This window comes from Pyrus communis, chromosome 13, assembly GCF_041283825.1.
Source record: "Pyrus communis isolate YQ-2024b chromosome 13, ASM4128382v1, whole genome shotgun sequence".
Lineage (NCBI taxonomy): Eukaryota > Viridiplantae > Streptophyta > Magnoliopsida > Rosales > Rosaceae > Pyrus > Pyrus communis.
The window spans coordinates 30,703,421-30,720,274 of NC_142577.1; the positions used below are offsets into that span (position 1 = coordinate 30,703,421).

The 16,854-nt window shown below is 38.1% G+C and overlaps 1 protein-coding gene, 1 long non-coding RNA gene and 2 pseudogenes across 4 annotated transcripts; 3 read left to right on the forward strand and 1 right to left on the reverse strand.

Annotated features, from left to right (window-relative positions):
- The first annotated feature begins 631 nt into the window (after positions 1 to 631).
- On the forward strand, positions 632 to 2,081 carry LOC137738246 (lignin-forming anionic peroxidase-like; annotated as a pseudogene). The gene is made up of 2 exons (XR_015955213.1): positions 632 to 980; positions 1,171 to 2,081. The product of XR_015955213.1 is annotated as a lignin-forming anionic peroxidase-like (transcript).
- A 962-nt stretch (positions 2,082 to 3,043) lies between these two features.
- Positions 3,044 to 5,092, reverse strand: LOC148692099 (pentatricopeptide repeat-containing protein At5g13770, chloroplastic-like; annotated as a pseudogene). Its single transcript, XR_015955212.1, has 2 exons — positions 4,652 to 5,092; positions 3,044 to 4,555 (listed from the first exon to the last, which is right to left on the reverse strand). The product of XR_015955212.1 is annotated as a pentatricopeptide repeat-containing protein At5g13770, chloroplastic-like (transcript).
- Positions 5,093 to 6,449: 1,357 nt separating this feature from the next.
- Positions 6,450 to 10,776, forward strand: LOC137737639 (DEAD-box ATP-dependent RNA helicase 32). The gene is made up of 7 exons (XM_068477180.2): positions 6,450 to 6,938; positions 7,512 to 8,108; positions 8,644 to 8,835; positions 8,943 to 9,098; positions 9,228 to 9,652; positions 9,940 to 10,094; positions 10,286 to 10,776. Exons 1-7 carry the CDS (start codon positions 6,570 to 6,572, stop codon positions 10,624 to 10,626), a joined length of 2,235 nt encoding a protein of 744 aa, XP_068333281.2. The 5' UTR covers positions 6,450 to 6,569; the 3' UTR covers positions 10,627 to 10,776.
- Positions 10,777 to 13,595: 2,819 nt separating this feature from the next.
- On the forward strand, positions 13,596 to 15,088 carry LOC148692100 (uncharacterized). Its single transcript, XR_015954718.1, has 3 exons — positions 13,596 to 13,717; positions 13,821 to 13,918; positions 14,979 to 15,088. It is a non-coding gene; the product is annotated as an uncharacterized LOC148692100 (long non-coding RNA).
- The last annotated feature ends 1,766 nt before the right edge of the window (positions 15,089 to 16,854 follow it).

Here is a 16,854-nt window from a genome sequence, read left to right on the forward strand (position 1 = left end):
TTTTTAAGTTTTGGGTTGTAACTCGTAATAGTACATAATGTAATATGAAAAAGAAATAAGAATTGGTGGGTTAATTATATCTCTTAGACGTGTTAAGCCAAGGCCACCTCTTGTATACACTACAAAAGATTACTCATAAACTTGGCCTTAATTAATTTTGTCTTGTCTTAATCAAAATTTCATGTTCTGGGACAACGAAAAGCGTGGGCTGCTACGACCCTATGAGCATGAAGTAAGAATTATGAATCCATCTAGAGAGAGAACAAATCCGAGAAACTACAAAGTGCACCTACCTTTTACATATATAACGAACAATTGCATGCATGCATGGAGGTCACAAAAGTCGCACGTCAACCGTTTTATATTAATATTTCTAATTACCCATGCAATTTTGCAACAGGACAGAGATTACCTAGCTGTAAAATAAGACTAATTACACGACGACTTTTCATCCTTTGACTAGTAATATTAAGAGTAACAAGAGAAACTTCAAACCACAATCCATTAAAAACGAATACCTTTCTTGTATATTTTGAAGGCGACGTACGCGTTCGCAGGAAATAGCGACCTGGACAAAGGAAAGCAGCTTGAGTACGTACGAAACTGCACTATATATAGACAAGACATACAAGCTTAATCGTCATCAACTTCTTCAATATTCAATCTCATTCTTTATTCAGTTCATCACCTCAAATATTTTCATTTAGTGGCTTCTTACTTGTATTGATTAAGTTCAATTAAGCTCGATGAAGATGTCTTTCCCTTTCTTTTCCGGCCATGGAAATGTCGCGGCTGTTGCACTCGTGATGTTGGTTTTCATGAGCACAACAAGCGAAGCACAATTATCTTCTACATTTTATGACAAAACCTGTCCAAACGCTCTTACCACTATAAAAAATGCCGTAAGAACAGCTGTTTCCAGTGAAAGGCGAATGGCCGCATCCCTAATCCGCCTCCATTTCCATGATTGCTTTGTCCAGGTACTAATTACTTGACATATATACATACGTACATATATATATACACACACACAATGTATTTTTAGGGTAGGTGTTCTCATTTCATGTTGTTTTTAATAAAACTTTAACCTTATTCGTGAAATATAATTATAAATTGTAGCGCAATATTGAGTGTCTTAGCTTTTGATGCATATATGAATTGTATTTGTAGGGTTGTGATGCATCAATCTTACTTGATGACGCTCCTTCTATCACAAGTGAAAAGGATGCATTTCAAAATAACGGTTCTGTGAGAGGCTTTGAAGTCATAGATAAAGCAAAAGCTGAAGTGGAGAAGGTCTGCCCTGGTGTTGTATCTTGCGCAGATATTCTCGCTGTCGCCGCTCGGGATGCATCCGTTGCCGTGAGCGGTCCATCTTGGACGGTGAAACTTGGAAGAAGAGATTCCACCACAGCAAGCCAAAGCCTAGCTGAAAGTTCACTTCCACTTTTCACAGACAGCCTTGACCGCCTTAGAGAGCGATTTGGCGACTTAGGCCTCAACGCGAGAGATTTGGTTGCACTGTCAGGTGCACATACAATTGGACAGGCTCGGTGCGTTACATTCCGTGGCAGGATTTAGAACAATGCAAGTGACATCGATTCTAACTTTGCCACTACTCGCAAACGTCGTTGTCCAGCTGACGCGAACAACGGCGATGCCAATTTGGCACCGCTCGAGTTGGTGACACCGAACTCATTTGACAACAATTACTACAAGAATTTGATTCAGAAGAAGGGTCTTCTTGAATCGGATCAAGTTCTTTTTAGTGGAGGTTCCACAGACAGCATCGTCTCCGAGTACAGTTCCAAGCCCGCAACTTTTAAGGCTGATTTTATCACCGCTATGATTAAAATGGGAGACATTAATCCTCTCACCGGTTCAGCTGGAGAGGTCAGAAGGATTTGCAGTGCTCTCAACTAAATTTTTACTTACTTGAGCCACAAGATTGAGTATCCACACATGAAAATGTAACTTAATCTCTATATCGAATATTTCTTTCAGTTTTTTTTTATTTTTTTTTTATTTTTTTTTATTTTTTTTACGAGTGTCTATTTTGTATTGATTCATTCATATGTAATGTAGTATCCCACATCGCCCGTGAGGGCGTGGTCTTTGGGCCTTATATATCCATGCCTGGTGCTTCAACTTTGAAGAGGCCTTTTGTGGTGGGAGATGTGGTCTGCGGACTAACACTCGGCCACAAGAACAAAACCGTGCGGTAGCTGGGTGGCTGCGACATAGTCCAGGCCCAGAATGCCAAAGCGGACAATATCCGAGAGGTTGGAGACCGGGATGTGACAATTTGGTATCAGAGCCAGACTCACGGTCGTGGTGTGCCGACGAGGACGTCGGGCTCCCTAAGGGGGGTGGATTGTAGTATCCCACATCGCCCGTGAGGGCGTGGTCTTTGGGCCTTATATATCCATGCCTGGTGCTTCAACTTTGAAGAGGCCTTTTGTGGTGGGAGATGTGGTCTGCGGACTAACACTCGGCCACAAGAACAAAACCGTGCGGTAGCTGGGTGGCTGCGACATAGTCCAGGCCCAGAATGCCAAAGCGGACAATATCCGAGAGGTTGGAGACCGGGATGTGACATGTAACCTTAATTATACAGTGTTATTATTTTTCAATAAATTTGTTTTCCAATAATAGAAAGAAGTTTTTTTGACATATATTTATTTCATGAATTATGAATGATGGTGCTATATATTTTAACTATTAATAACGATATGACTCTACATGAAATTTGATTAATAATTGTGGTAAGAATAGTGATACACTTACCACCTATTTATACTATTATTTATATTATCTCTCTAATAAAGGTAGGAGTCACCATCACATGTGGGTCTCATCTCTATTAGAGAGATGATAAGAATAGCATTTTGTTGTGATAATTTATATGGTGTAGAGCCACATTATTTGGTGCCAAAAATGTTATTCTTATCATCTAGTGGTACCATCATTTGTATCATCTCTCTAATAGAGATGAGACTCACATATGTTGGAAGACCCTACCTCTATTAAGAGATGATACAAATAAATGGTAAATGTAGCACTACTCACTTGGTGTATATATATTTGCAAAAAATGCTACTCTTACTACATTGTACATGCCACATTTGTATCACTTCTGTAATAGAGGTAGGGCTCACAAACACATGTGAGTCTCATCTCTACATAACGCTGGAATTCGATTTCGATCTGTACAGTTATACAATGAAAATTTTCGAAATCGAATCAAGATTTAAGAGGCCGAATCTGTCAAAGCATTCAAGGCTGACCGGTAAAGCCTCCCATCCAACACCGTCCCTTCCGATTTCATATCTCTCAAAAGCTTCACCAGCTCATCAATCCGGCCCGTCTTCGAAAAAATCCCAACCATCATTCCAGCCAAAGCCTTGTCCAAAACACCCCCATGAACCCTAAACTCATGGTAATATTTCATACACATTTCAAACTCCCCTGCCTTGTTGTAAGCACTTATAACCGTTGTGTAGCTTACCTTATCCGGCGCTACCTTCCTTCGCTTCATTTCCGTCCAAATCTTCGAAACCTGCCTCAAATTCTTGTCCTTTCCATGCATATCCATCAAAGAATTGTATATCCATAAGTTCGGCTTACACCCCTTTTCTTCATCTTCGCCATGAGCCTCATTGCATCTCTTGGCCTCCCTGTTTTCCCATACATCACAACCATGCTAGAATATGCCACTACACAGTTACCAAACCCCTTTTCCTCCATCTCCTCAAAAACCATTTCTGCCTTTGAGTTAAGCCCTAGGCGGCAATAGACATTGACGATGGACGCGTATGTCACTTGCCCTGGCCGGCAGCCCATTGACACCAAATCTTCGAAAAATTTAACAGCAGTCAGGAGTCGATTTTTCCTAGAGAAGCCACTAACAACCGCACAGCATATATTGTCAGAAACCCTGATATTCGCACCCTTCATCGCCTTAACTACTCCGAGAGTCTTCTCTGTCAACCCTTCTTCCACATACATTGATATCATTTTTAAAAACAAACTCGGATCCTTCAACAATTTCTTGCACTCTCCTAATTCAAAAAGCTCTTCAGCCATCCCTACTTCTCGAATGCTTGCGAATGAACAAATCAGCACAGAGTAAATCTTTGAAGAGTCTAAATAAACTCCTCTCTCCGTCACACTTCGGAAAATCTCAAGAGCTTCAAAGGGCTGTCCCAATTTGCACAGTGATTCACATAAAATTCCGTATATTTGAGTTGAAAAAGGCACCAAATCTAATTCCCTACTTTTCATTTCTTCAAACAATTCATTAACTTTTCTGCAATCACCCTTTTTCATATAAGCTTCCATGATCCGGCAATAGCATCCGGAATTCGCAGTAATTCCATCGGATTCCATCCGTTCAAACACGGAAATCGTGCTTTTAAACATATGAAGCTCATTATATCCTCTCATCGCTGAATCAAAAGCCGGGACAGCAACTTCATCTCCATGATCACTAAACACATCAAGCAAAATCCTAACAATTTTGAACTTCCTAGCTCTAATGCAGCTAGTGACCAATCTAGAGAAAGTATAACCATCAGGCACTATTTTATAATTCTTAAAATCCTCAAAATCCGAAATAAACAAACCCCATTTATTGGAACGGATCAAGTACCTTATCAGCTGCTCCATTGTCGATTTGTTTGATCTGAATTCGGGCTTCTTTCGCGCTTTCTCGTAGTGATCGTATGCGCATTCTTCCATCTGAGGATTCTGAAACAAGCCACATATGAAATCATTCAAGTCCTCGGCACCCAGCGTTGGAGCTGGACATTCTTCTGGGGAGTTTTGTAACTTTAAGTCCAATTCAATGACGGGAAAATTGGTTGAATTTGCATTGAAAACCCGGAGATTATTGCTATAGTAAGTGGGATTAATGGAAGAGAATAAATGGGTTTTGAATGATGCGAGGACGTGGAATTTGTGAGGATTTTTGGATGAGATCACGCAAGCGGAAGACCAGTCTGCTGAAGTTGCAGCAGGACTGGCGATGGACATTGGAGGAGATGATAAGGCCGTTGAAGACTTGCGTGAAATAAGTGGGACGGAGACTCTGCCTCTGTATATATATACCTTATCCCCAACTGGATTTTTGCCATGCGTTTAAATCATATAAGCCACTCGTAATGCGCCACTTGGATAGTTCAATGACATAGAGATATACCTGCCAAAGCGAAGGCCACGCGACTTCCAATCGATTCTTAAACATAACACCAACAAGAGTGTGAAAATCACTCATCTTAGAGTTTAAATGTGGTTTTTTTCTAATCCAAGACGATCATTTAGTCAATATTATGTTTTTAGTAAGAAATGTTTAATAAATACTTGTCTTACATACACGCGGTATTGTGATATTGTGTGAGGGAGATTCAAACACATAAAGATCATTTAGTCAATATTATGTTTTTAGTGGGAAATGTTTAATAAATACTTGTCTTACTTACACGCGGTATTGTGATATTGTGTGAGGGAGATTCAAACACATAAACCACTATGATACAAGTGATATTACGATATTGTGCGAGAGAGTGATATAATGAAACTTTTCATATACGAGTCGTAAGTACATACTATGTAAAAATCTCAAGTTCAATTAACTTAGATGAGGAGTGATATGTCAAATTTTTAGAAGGTATTTTTGTTGTTAGATTAGTTTACATTTTAAGATTTCTATCTTAAACCAATTAAATCCAATTAATCTAACAACAATGAATATGGTGATCAGTTGCTTGGGGAAAATCTTGGATGGGTTTTGTACGGTAGGGATGTTTTTGCGTTTGTGGGCCATATGGCCACGTGGTCCGGAGAGCGGATCGAAGAGCAAAATGCACTGATCTCATTATTATGGTTAACACCACATAGTAATGTTTGATAATGAATTTTAAGCTAGTATTTCACATATAAGATTCAATTTTTAACGTTGGTAAACCATAGGATAAAAGTCATGAAAAGCTAAAATATCTCCAAGGGTTGGTTTGGTATTGCTGTGCTTTGAAAAAAAACTGTTTTTGCTGTGCTGTGAGAATAAACAGCTGTGAAATAAAACAGCAAAATGTTTGGTAAACTTTTTTGTAAAAGTGCTTTTGAAAAAAAAATTAGTATTATAGTGTTTGATAAACTTTTATGTAAAACAAATGTGAAAAAAAGTCGGTTCAAAGCTGAGTTTTGCAACTTCTTGTTTTTGGCTTTTTTTTACCCAAAACTGTAAAAAAAAGCTGAAGCTGAATGTTTACCAAACACAAAAACAGCGCCCAACTTTTTTTTATACTAATTTTTTTAGAATCACCTCAGTACCAAACCGGCTTAAATTTATCCGACCCTCAAAAAATGAATGACCGTGATGGGATCACCAACCAATGTAAATAGGTAAAAGTAAATAAAAAAAAACTACAAATTTCCATATCGCGGTTAGAGAACACCTTAAACCCTTGTCGCTGCCAAAGCGCCCCTCACGGACGTCACCCTAAAACCCTAAAACAAGAATCCGTCCCTCTCCGAAATCCAAAGTTTCAACGCCGCCGGATCCAGCCGCAATGAGAAAAGCCAAATCGAAGAGCTCCCGTAAGCAAAAGGACCTGTCGGAGCTCCAGGAAATCGAGCTTCTAAATTCATGGATCGAATCCCAGAAACCCGATTGTGGCTCCAACCCCATGTCTCTCCCCGCCTTGCCCTCCGACGCCCCCGTCGGCCGTCTCGGTGACACCCTCTTTTCTCCCTACGCCGGCGCCACCAGATTCGAGCAGCTGCCCGTCTCTAAGAAGACAAAGGACGCCCTTCGCCAGTGCAAGTACGTTGAAATGACAGATATTCAGAGGGCTTCTTTGCCCCACGCGCTGTGTGGCAGAGATATTCTCGGCGCCGCCAAGACCGGGTCGGGAAAGACTTTGGCTTTTGTTATTCCGGTAAGTTGGGCGTGCTTTGTTTTGGGGTTGGTTTGGTTGCGGAGACAGTGTGTGTAAAGAATTTAATTGGGTGCGTGTAGTTTTACACTTTTTGATGATCCGTTTGAAAAATGAGTGCTTTTGATCTGTGTGAAAAATGAGTGCTTTAGGAAGATGATTGATGCTGGAAATTGTGAGGAAGTGAATGGATTTTCTTCAAATTTGTTCACAATTTTGATTTTTGGTTGGTACAAAATTTTTGGTCTTGGTTTGTTGCATATTTGGATCTGCGAACTTTTCTTGAGTTTCTGTTATGCTTATCGCAATTATGATTGTTAATTTCCTCGGTTTTCCCTCTTTTCTACTAAGTTTGTTGAATTTGAAACCAAATGTGCCACAAGAAACTGAGTTGTTATGTGTTTAGGTTAAGTTTATATGTATCTGTTTACACACTTAAGCATGCTAATGATCGAGACATTTATATGTGCATACATATATTTGTGCAAACTTTCCTTTCATTTGTCAGTGATAGGCATTCTTCTTTGGTAACAAAAAGAACCCTTTTCTGATGCTGTATCATTTCTTTTATTTCAGCTTGTGGAAAAATTGTATAGAGAAAGATGGGGACCTCAGGATGGGGTAGGCAGCATCATAATATCTCCAACAAGGGAGATAGCTGACCAAACTTTTGATGTGTTAAAATTGGTTGGGAGGCACCATAACTTTAGTGCTGGCCTTCTAATTGGTGGTCGCAAAGTTGAAGAAGAGAAGGAGCACGTAAATGACCTGAACATACTGGTTTGCACTCCAGGACGGCTTCTTCAGCACATGGATGAAACCCCAAATTTTGATTGCTCACAACTTCAGGTTTTGGTCCTTGATGAGGCAGATCGTATTCTTGATGTCGGATTTAAGGACACACTGAATGCAATCATTTCACAGCTACCTAAAAAAAGACAAACGTTTCTCTTCTCAGCAACTCAAACAAAGTCGGTTAAAGATCTTGCAAGACTCAGTTTGAAGGATCCAGAATATCTCAGTGTGCATGAGAAGGCTGTGACAGCGACTCCTACTCTTTTGCAGCAGGCGGCAGTCATCGTTTCACTTGACAAAAAATTAGACGTATTGTGGAGCTTCATAAAGACACATCTAAATTATAGAATTCTAGTGTTTCTATCAACCCGCAAACAGGTGCAATTTTGTCTCTGAATTATGTCTATGTAGCTCAGATGCCAGTTTGTCATGCCTAATAATTTCAGCATAATATATTCAACATCGAGTTCATCTGATTGATAGAGGCCAGCTTAAGCCCTTGAAATGAGAGAGTGCGCCCAACAGAATCAGTTAAATAGTTCAATAAACTTCAATCTTGAATGAAAGATGCAGACTTTTTATATGCTCTTGGAGTTTGAATTAATGGTTCTGCATTGAGGTCTATGTTTATGTCTTTTGTTAACTCACCCTGTTTTCCCTTCACAAGCCAGCATGGAAATGTTGATCATATCAGTAATTCTAGTTATAGACATACTTACACATACATATATAAAGAATATAGCTTTCTCCTAAGTGGCTCGAGTCATTTACTAGAAAGAAATTTCTTCACTTACTCAGGTGGTACTGTTTTGATCCCAAACCAATTTGGCACAGGATCATATTTGGGGGTGGGGTGCATGTTTCACCTCCATTTTTACGACTGTTGATGATGTTGAATTGCATTTTTTAATAGGTAAAGTTTGTCTATGAAGCATTTAAAAAGCTCCGTCCTGGAATACCCTTGAAGTGTCTTCATGGTAAGATGAAGCAAGAGGGACGAATGGGAACGTACTCACAGTTTTCTGAAAAACGTTGTGTTCTCTTCTCAACTGATGTGGCTTCAAGGGGCCTTGATTTCAACAAGGCAGTTGACTGGGTTGTTCAGGTGGGTTGTCATCTCCAAAAATATTCTTATTATGTTATAACAAATATAAGGAAAAGAAATTTGTTGTCTATGGTCTCAGTTTTAAAGATATTTTCCCCCATGTGTAGGTGGACTGCCCAGACGATGTTGCATCTTACATACACAGAGTTGGACGAACTGCTCGTTATCAATCTAAAGGGCAATCACTTTTATTTCTGATGCCTTCAGAAGTAAAAATGCTTGAGAAATTAAACGAGGCAAAAATACCTATTAAGTCCACCCAGGTTTAATATTCTTTCTTTCGTCTTAGGAGGACGGGGGTGGGAGTAGGAGAATCCACTGTCCACTTATTTTTATTGTTTCCATTTTAATTTGTGGGCCATGCTAAATTAGCTGCTGTACTGATTTCTCAGGCTAACCCGGATAAACTGCAACCAGTGTCTGGGTTGTTGGCATCTTTGCTAGTCAAGTACCCAGATCCACTTCAGGGTCTGGCTAAAAGGGCATTTATCACGTACGTGAAGTCTATTCAAAAGCAGAAGGACAGAGAGATTTTTGATGTTACGAATTTACCAATTGAAGAATTTTCAGCATCACTGGGTCTACCAATGACTCCTAAAATTCGTTTTGCAAACCAGAAAATCAAGTCCAAGAAAGTGCCTGAATTATCTCCCCTTGTTGAACCAGAAAGTTGGGACAAGGAGGATAGGTTGGAGCTTCCAAAAGAGGAGCTCGATATTGGTGATTTTATGGAAGAGGAAGGGGAGGAAGACGCTCTTGTAAGAAATGCTACTGCAAATGAGGCAGAGGGGGAAGGACGAAAAATCGGAGATATTATGTAAGTTGCTTGTCTATTATATTTTATAGATATTTAAACTTAAAGATTAAGTTGCAAGATTCTGATTGACATTAGAAGCAAATTATACACAAATGGATGGACAATTTCGTAATAAATCTGTTTTCTGTGCTTCCCAACTTAAAATGATATCATCCAGCTGTGGTAGTTTTGGATGTATTACCAATGCCATGCTGACTACCTTAATGCACTCTTTTATCATGTGCCATTTGTTTCCCAATCTGTTGGCGAAATTTGAGTTCAATCACTTTTTTTTTTTTTCCTTGTAGACCGGCTACTCGGGTTTCGAAGAAAAAGAAGTTAAAGATCAATATCCATAGGCCAGTGGGGACTAGAGTCGTCTTTGATGAGGAAGGCAACACGCTACCGCCATTAGCAAGGCTGGCTGATATCAATAACAGTGGTCTGCCTGATGAAATTCATGGTATGTATTGTGATTCTAGAATTACATCAAATATAAACCAGAATAACTGAAAATATTACAAGCATAGCATAAACTTGGGGTGACGCCCTAATTTCGAAATGAACAATTGAGGTAAACAAATAGATTTATGAATTTTCTGACTCCTATTCTGAAGAACAACATGTCCTGACGTATCTTATTTTTTGCTGCAGACATGAAAAACGAATATTATAAGAAGCTTAGGGAAGATATGAAGGTGGTGGACAAGGAAGACAAGGTTCTAGACCGCCAGCGTCGCCGTGAGAAACGTTTGAAGCATAAGATGAAGTTGAAGAGAGGAAACACAGAAGAAGATTCGGAGGATAATCTTTCTGATTCAGAAGGAGAACCAGCTGAGGATCGACCCCGCAAAAAGTCGAAGATATACTTTGGTAGTGATGATGAAGGTGAGAGAGAAGAAGGTAAGAAGAAACTGGGTTTCACTGCTGACTCAATGTCTTTAGAGGAACAAGAAGCTTTGGCTCTCAAATTATTAAATTCCATGCACTCATAAATTTTGACCTTTGTTAAGCTTAATGATGTTTTCTAGTTTTTTATTTTTTATTTTTTATTTATTTTTTCCTTCTGTGTCTTGAGTAAAGTACTAAAATGTAATGATCTTGAAATTTTAAGGTGAATTTAGAAGTATCATACTTTTTTTTTTTCAATATCATCCTTCTAAGTTTTACCTTCTAGCTCGGTTTTGACCGGAGAAAAAGTCTGCCTTCTGTGAAAAGGGCTGAGGCCCGATAGGTTGGGCAGGGTTTTTTGGCCCGTTTTCATGTACCGAACAGAAAATCTTATTGAAATGACAAAAAATGATTTTGGTGAAATGAGGATCCTCACCAAATTCTTTTTGTGAGAATCCAGAGGATATTTTAATTGTATTCGTTCATTATAAATCGTACGGTTAGTTTACATCAGGTATTATTTGTGTTTAATTTTAAATAAAAAGTTTAAAATGAATTTTTACTGTACAATGTACGATGAATGGATATGATTAAAGAATTATTAGAATCCTGAGAAGTTCCTTACAAAGAGGATTGTTAGTAAAAATGTAAGTAAATTCTAAAAAGACATTTGAAGTACGTTATATGCTTCTTACATCAATTCAAATGCTTTTAGAACCTAATAATATTTTTTTCTAAAAACGTTTTCAGTCATTTTAAAAGCACATTCAGATGAATCCTATACTAACGAAAAGAAACATTTGCATTGGCACATGGAGTAATTTTCTCACTGAGACAGTTTCTTTACAACATTGTCATAGTTTTCTGTAATGAATAACAATGAAAATAATCAACCAAAACAAAAGTCATTTAACTGATTAACGTTGTTACAATTTTAGTGTTGAAACAAAAATTATAGTGCATCTCCTTATTAAATAATAGTTAAATCACTAAACAATTTTAAATTTAATTATTTTATTTTGCATAAGTTATTTTGACGGATGATAAGCCGTTCACATCTTCGAGTAACAGTGTATGTGAGAAATGGAACATAAAAAGTCGGAATAAAACTGTTGCTAGCATTCCGCATTCCCATAAGGCAATCGTCCGTCGAGCTTCTCCGTGTAAATGTTGAAACTTGGTAGCCTCCTCGTTAAAAATGTGGGAGAATCAGTGTGAACAACAAGTCATAAGTAATTAAATGCCAACCAAACCCAAGCAAACGTACACACGTTTTTGAGTACATGAAAGCTTTTTAATGCTCGTATTTTGGCTCATCATTCCAAACATTGGTATATACTCGTCATATATTTAATTATCTGATACGAGTAATGCTATTCATGTAATATTTTTATATCATATTTCTATATCGTCTTAAGTGGTATCTAATGTGGATAGCCACATCATTCGAAAAATTTGCAAAACCCAAGGAAATGAAGGAGAATGACTCATCGTATACCATAATCATCATTTAATTAATTAGTTTTTCTTAATTATTAGTTTATTAAATAATGAATTAAATTAAAAAATATGATTAATTCAAAGGATGTGGCTGTACACATCAAATGCCACCTAAGATGGTATGAAAATGTGGTACAAAAACATGCTATGAATAACATTACTCATCTGATACGTATTCATTCACTTAACTTTGGTTAATTTTTTTCAAAATTGAAAAAATAACATTTAATGTGAAAGTTAATTAGAATTAGGTTAAAAGACACATGACAAACAATTAAGTGTATGATGAGCATACACTATAATTATGATGGTGAGCAAAAAGCTCTCTCCCTTGTGGATGGTGAGCAAAAAGCTCTCTCCCATGTGGTTAGAGTCTTTCTTTTATACTCACTTAAAATTCTCTTTTTTCCCTTTAGTGTATATCAATATAAATTATCGCTTGTACTCTCTTCTTAAATTATTGAACCATACGGTTTTTGACACACTAAAAAATTTGAGCTTTATTTTCTAGGGAGTTTTAACGAAAAGCTAACGGTACTGTTCACTTTAACAAAAAACCATATTTTTATACTAAAAAGTCAATCCTGATACTATTCACTTTACCCTTTATTTTATCCTTATTATTAAAACTCAAAGTTATCAAGTAGTTTTCCTTATTTTCTAAGAAGGAAAGGAACTAGCTTTGACGTGTGTTTTGGAACAAAAGATTGTGCAAGCATGAGGTGATTTAACTTTCTAAGATTCTTATTGTGATTTTGAAAATTGTTACTTTTTTCGTTTGATATTTTTTATTGTTGAGAGTTTGATTCCTAAGTTTTGGAATCAAACATAATTACATACATAAGCAGTTAGATTATTATTTTTTATTTTAACAATTGGTTTGGTCTGAAATCTTAAATTTCTTTTAGTATCAAGGTTAGGTTATTTACGTATTAAACTCAATAACACAACGTAACGACGCATTTGTTGAAATCGGAATTTTCTTTAAGTAAAACACCGATATTAAAAAAGAAGTGTGACTGAGAACCAGTATGCTTCTTCCTCGAAGAAGAATGAGGCATCATCTACCACCTACCGACCTACCCTTATAATGATGCACATATTGTTTTAACCTCACATTCGAACTTCAATAGTTTGCCGAATCCTCGTTGACCCAAGAGCCCAGTCAAGGTCACTTTTATCAATAATCCATTGAGTTTTATGGTGATTTTATTAATGTGTATTTGTAAAGGTCGAACCTTTAAGCTTTAGGGTTTAGGATTTTTTTCAATATCATCCTTCTAAGTTTTACCTTCTAGCTTTAGGGTTGGGCAAACGGGTCTTGGGCCCGCGGGTAGGGGCGGGTATAGACGGGTCGGGGCGGGTACGGGGCGGGTCCTGTTTTTAAATAGGGGAAACGGGGCGGGGCGGGCCTAGGTAATGACATTCTAGGGTCGGGCCGGTTCCAGATTTATAGAAAAACGGGGCCCCGAACCGGCCCGTTTGTAATTGAAATGGACGGCCCAGATTGAAAATAGACATACCTTCCAATCATGACCGTTGGTTTTAGGTTTTACCCTAATAGAGTCTTTGCTCTCTCTCGATCGACCTCGACCTTTCCGTCTCTCATCCTCGATTTTCTTCTTGAAGTCCGACATCTGGAAAGGTCTCCTTCAAAGTCACTCTAACCTCCGATCCGAAGCTCCTCTTCAAAGTGTTCGTATAACATAACCCCCTCAATTTCTATTCCAATTCCTATTTCGATTTTCCATAATTTTTTTTTATAATTCAATCTATTTTTTGTGATTTTTTTTTTTAGGTTTAGCGTGCCGGAAGCAGCCCCTTTCACCGCCGTGCTGAAATTCGCGGCCGAGGAATTCAAAGTGCCTCCCCAAACCAGCGCTATCATCACCAACGGTAATTTGACTTCTGGGCTTTTGCATGTCGCTGTTGATTTCATTTTTGGCTCGTAAAGTTTGTGACTTTCTGATTTATGATTTGGGTTTTGTTGGAAATTTCAATTGATTTGCTTGTGGAGTTTAGTGGGCATTGATCGGAATCGATAAGGGTTTTTGGTTTCTGGAAATTGGGCATCCCTTTTTTTGTGATCCAAAGTATGAGATTGCAATACGCTTATGAAGATTAGATCTTGTGGTCTTTTTAACTGACGGCTCGGGCTTATAATTTATGTAGAGCAATAGCGATATAAACCTCAACAAAAAGACCAAAATTTGAAATTAGGGAATGTATAGAGCTGAGGTAAGGAAATGGGGAATTGAATTCAGATGACATTCTCGAATTTGATATTAGAAAAATGTTTCATCATTTGGTCTTATGGGATTGAGTTCACAAGAATTCCTCAAGAATATTAAGAGCGCATAATTTGTTCTGCTTCAACTGAAACGTAAATGAAATGTCCTACATTTTGTATGAAGTTTGTGGCAGTTTGAAGTGCACCCAACACATACCAATATCTTAGTCCTTGTCACTTCAAGGGACAATGAGTTTTGTTTTTTTAGTTTAAATTGCTGTGCGATTTTTCCTATCCCAAGATCCAATATGAAATTAGAATTGATACTGTCCAATCTTTGGACAATTGAAATTTTAACAAACAGTAAGATTTCTGTGAACAATAATAGCTTTAGCTTTTATTTGATAGACTCATAGAAGTAAATGTATGATGGAATCACAAGGGATGGTATAGATTTATGCAACGTACTTTGCAAGACCTCTCAATTTCCAGGGTATAAATAGGAGTTCAAGGATTCTCATTATGAAGAATATTTAGTTGTGCTTAGTTTCAATGCTATGCTATGATGTATGTTCATGTACACAAAAAAACAAATGTCACTATGTGCACTCCCCAAACAGATAGATATTAAATTGTCAATTAGAATAATTGTGGTACTGAATTCATCATTATTGTTAGCATGGATTAGACCCTTGGTTTCACACAACCTTTGACTGGCTTTCTCAGGGAATGTATTCCTCAAGCATGGTTCTGAACTACGCCTGATTCCTCGAGATAGGGTTGGGGCTTTTGGAACAATGGACGCTGCATTACAATCAAACTGAAGAGATCTACTTCTGGTTGCGGTTCTATTCCCTTTTTATGATCTTGTACCTTATTAAGTTGGGAGGATTTTCAAACTTTAGTTGACGGTTGAACGAGATAGCAGGTGAGTGTAATAGATGCTCTTAAATAATATTGAAAATTTGAAAGGATAATATTACAGTTCTGTTGTTTTTGTTGTAGATTCATCTGTGGTTTCTGTTGGAGATGAATCTCTCCTGCATAGCAATTTGATGATGGTTCTGATATAGCAATTTGATTAAATTTTAGGTGGCTAAGAAGTGTTGCACTGCTCCAAAATTCCTTTTGTTTAAACCCTCTCAGGTTTTACAAGTTCTTGCTGGTTTTACAAGTTTGTGCAGATTGCAATCTGTGCAGTTTTGTGCAGATTGCAATCTGTGCAGTTTTTTGTGCAGTTTGCAATCTGTGCAGTTTTGTGCAGATTGCAATCTGTGCAGTTTGCAATTGTGCAGATTGCAATCTGTGAATATGTACAATTTTTTTTTTCTTTCAAACAACCAAAAAAAAAAAAAAAAAAGGACCCGTGGACCCGGCCCGAACCGGCCCGTTTCAACCGGGCCGGGTAATGTCCGGTTCTTATATTAAAAAATGTAATCCCCGGCCCGGCCCGCCCCGTTCCCTTTGAACCTAGGTCCGGTCCGGTCCCTTCAAAATTGGGCCCGGCCCGGCCCGTGCCCAGCCCTATCTAGCTTGGCTTTGACCGGAGAAAAAGTCTGCCTTATGTGAAAAGGGCTAAGACCCGATGGGTTGGGCCGGGATTTTTGGCCCGCTTTCATGTACCAAACGGAAAATCTTATTGAAATGACTAAAAACGTTTTTGGTAAAATTACTTTTGAAATCAGTCCTTAATAAAGAATGAGGATCCTCTCCAAATCCTCTTTGTGAGAATCTAGGGAATCTTTTAATCGTATCCGTTCATTGTAAATCGTACGGTTAGTTTACGTCATGTACTATTTGTGTTTAATTTTAAATGAAAAGTTTAAAATGATTTCTGATTACACGTTGTACGATGAATAGACACGATTAAAGGATCCTCACAAAGAGGATTCGGATAGGATTATCACAAAGAGGATTCTTAGTAAAAATGTAAGTAAATTCTGAAAAAGACACTTGAAGTACTTTATATGTTTCTTACAGCAATTCAAGTGTTTTTAAAACATAAAAATATTGTTTCTTAAAACGTTTTCAATCATTTTAAGAGCACATTCAGACGAGTCCTAAGCTAATGAAAAGAAACATTCACACTGGCACATGGAGTAATTTTCTCACTGGTACATTTTCTTTACAACATTCTCATAGTTTTCTGTAATTAATACAATGAAAATAATCAACCAAAACAAAAGTCATTTAACTGATTAACGTTGCGTTGAAACAAAAATTATAGTGCATGTGACATCCCGTCCCGGAAATATCGAAACGTACGTATGAAATTACAATTTTGCCCCTAGTGTGTTTTTCGTCACGTTGTGGGGTTGTTTTGTGTGTGGTGGCATGTGTTGGGCCACACACACACACCTGCACATACACTGTCTCTCTTCACCCTCTCTCTGTCTCTGTCCCGTGTCTCTCTCTCTCCCTTTCTTCTTCTTCTTCTTCCTTCGACGTACGGACAAACATCAAAAACACTCAAACCATCACAGATCGAAGGAACCAACTACACCATTCGACTTGTGAGGTCGAGGCGAGCTCAGCCATACCATTTTCAGTTCCCAGGAGCGTCGGAGTAGCTCGTTGGACGAATTTGGACGTCGGGAAGGCC

Bases quoted from the DNA above. Each gene is read 5' to 3' on its own strand.
- LOC137737639 (XM_068477180.2), top strand. From the start codon at position 6,570: ATGAGAAAAGCCAAATCGAAGAGCTCCCGTAAGCAAAAGGACCTGTCG. The intron at 6,939-7,511 runs GTAAGTTGGGCG...CTTTTATTTCAG, and splicing joins CTTTGGCTTTTGTTATTCCG to CTTGTGGAAAAATTGTATAG. The intron at 8,836-8,942 runs GTGGGTTGTCAT...CCCCATGTGTAG, and splicing joins CAGTTGACTGGGTTGTTCAG to GTGGACTGCCCAGACGATGT.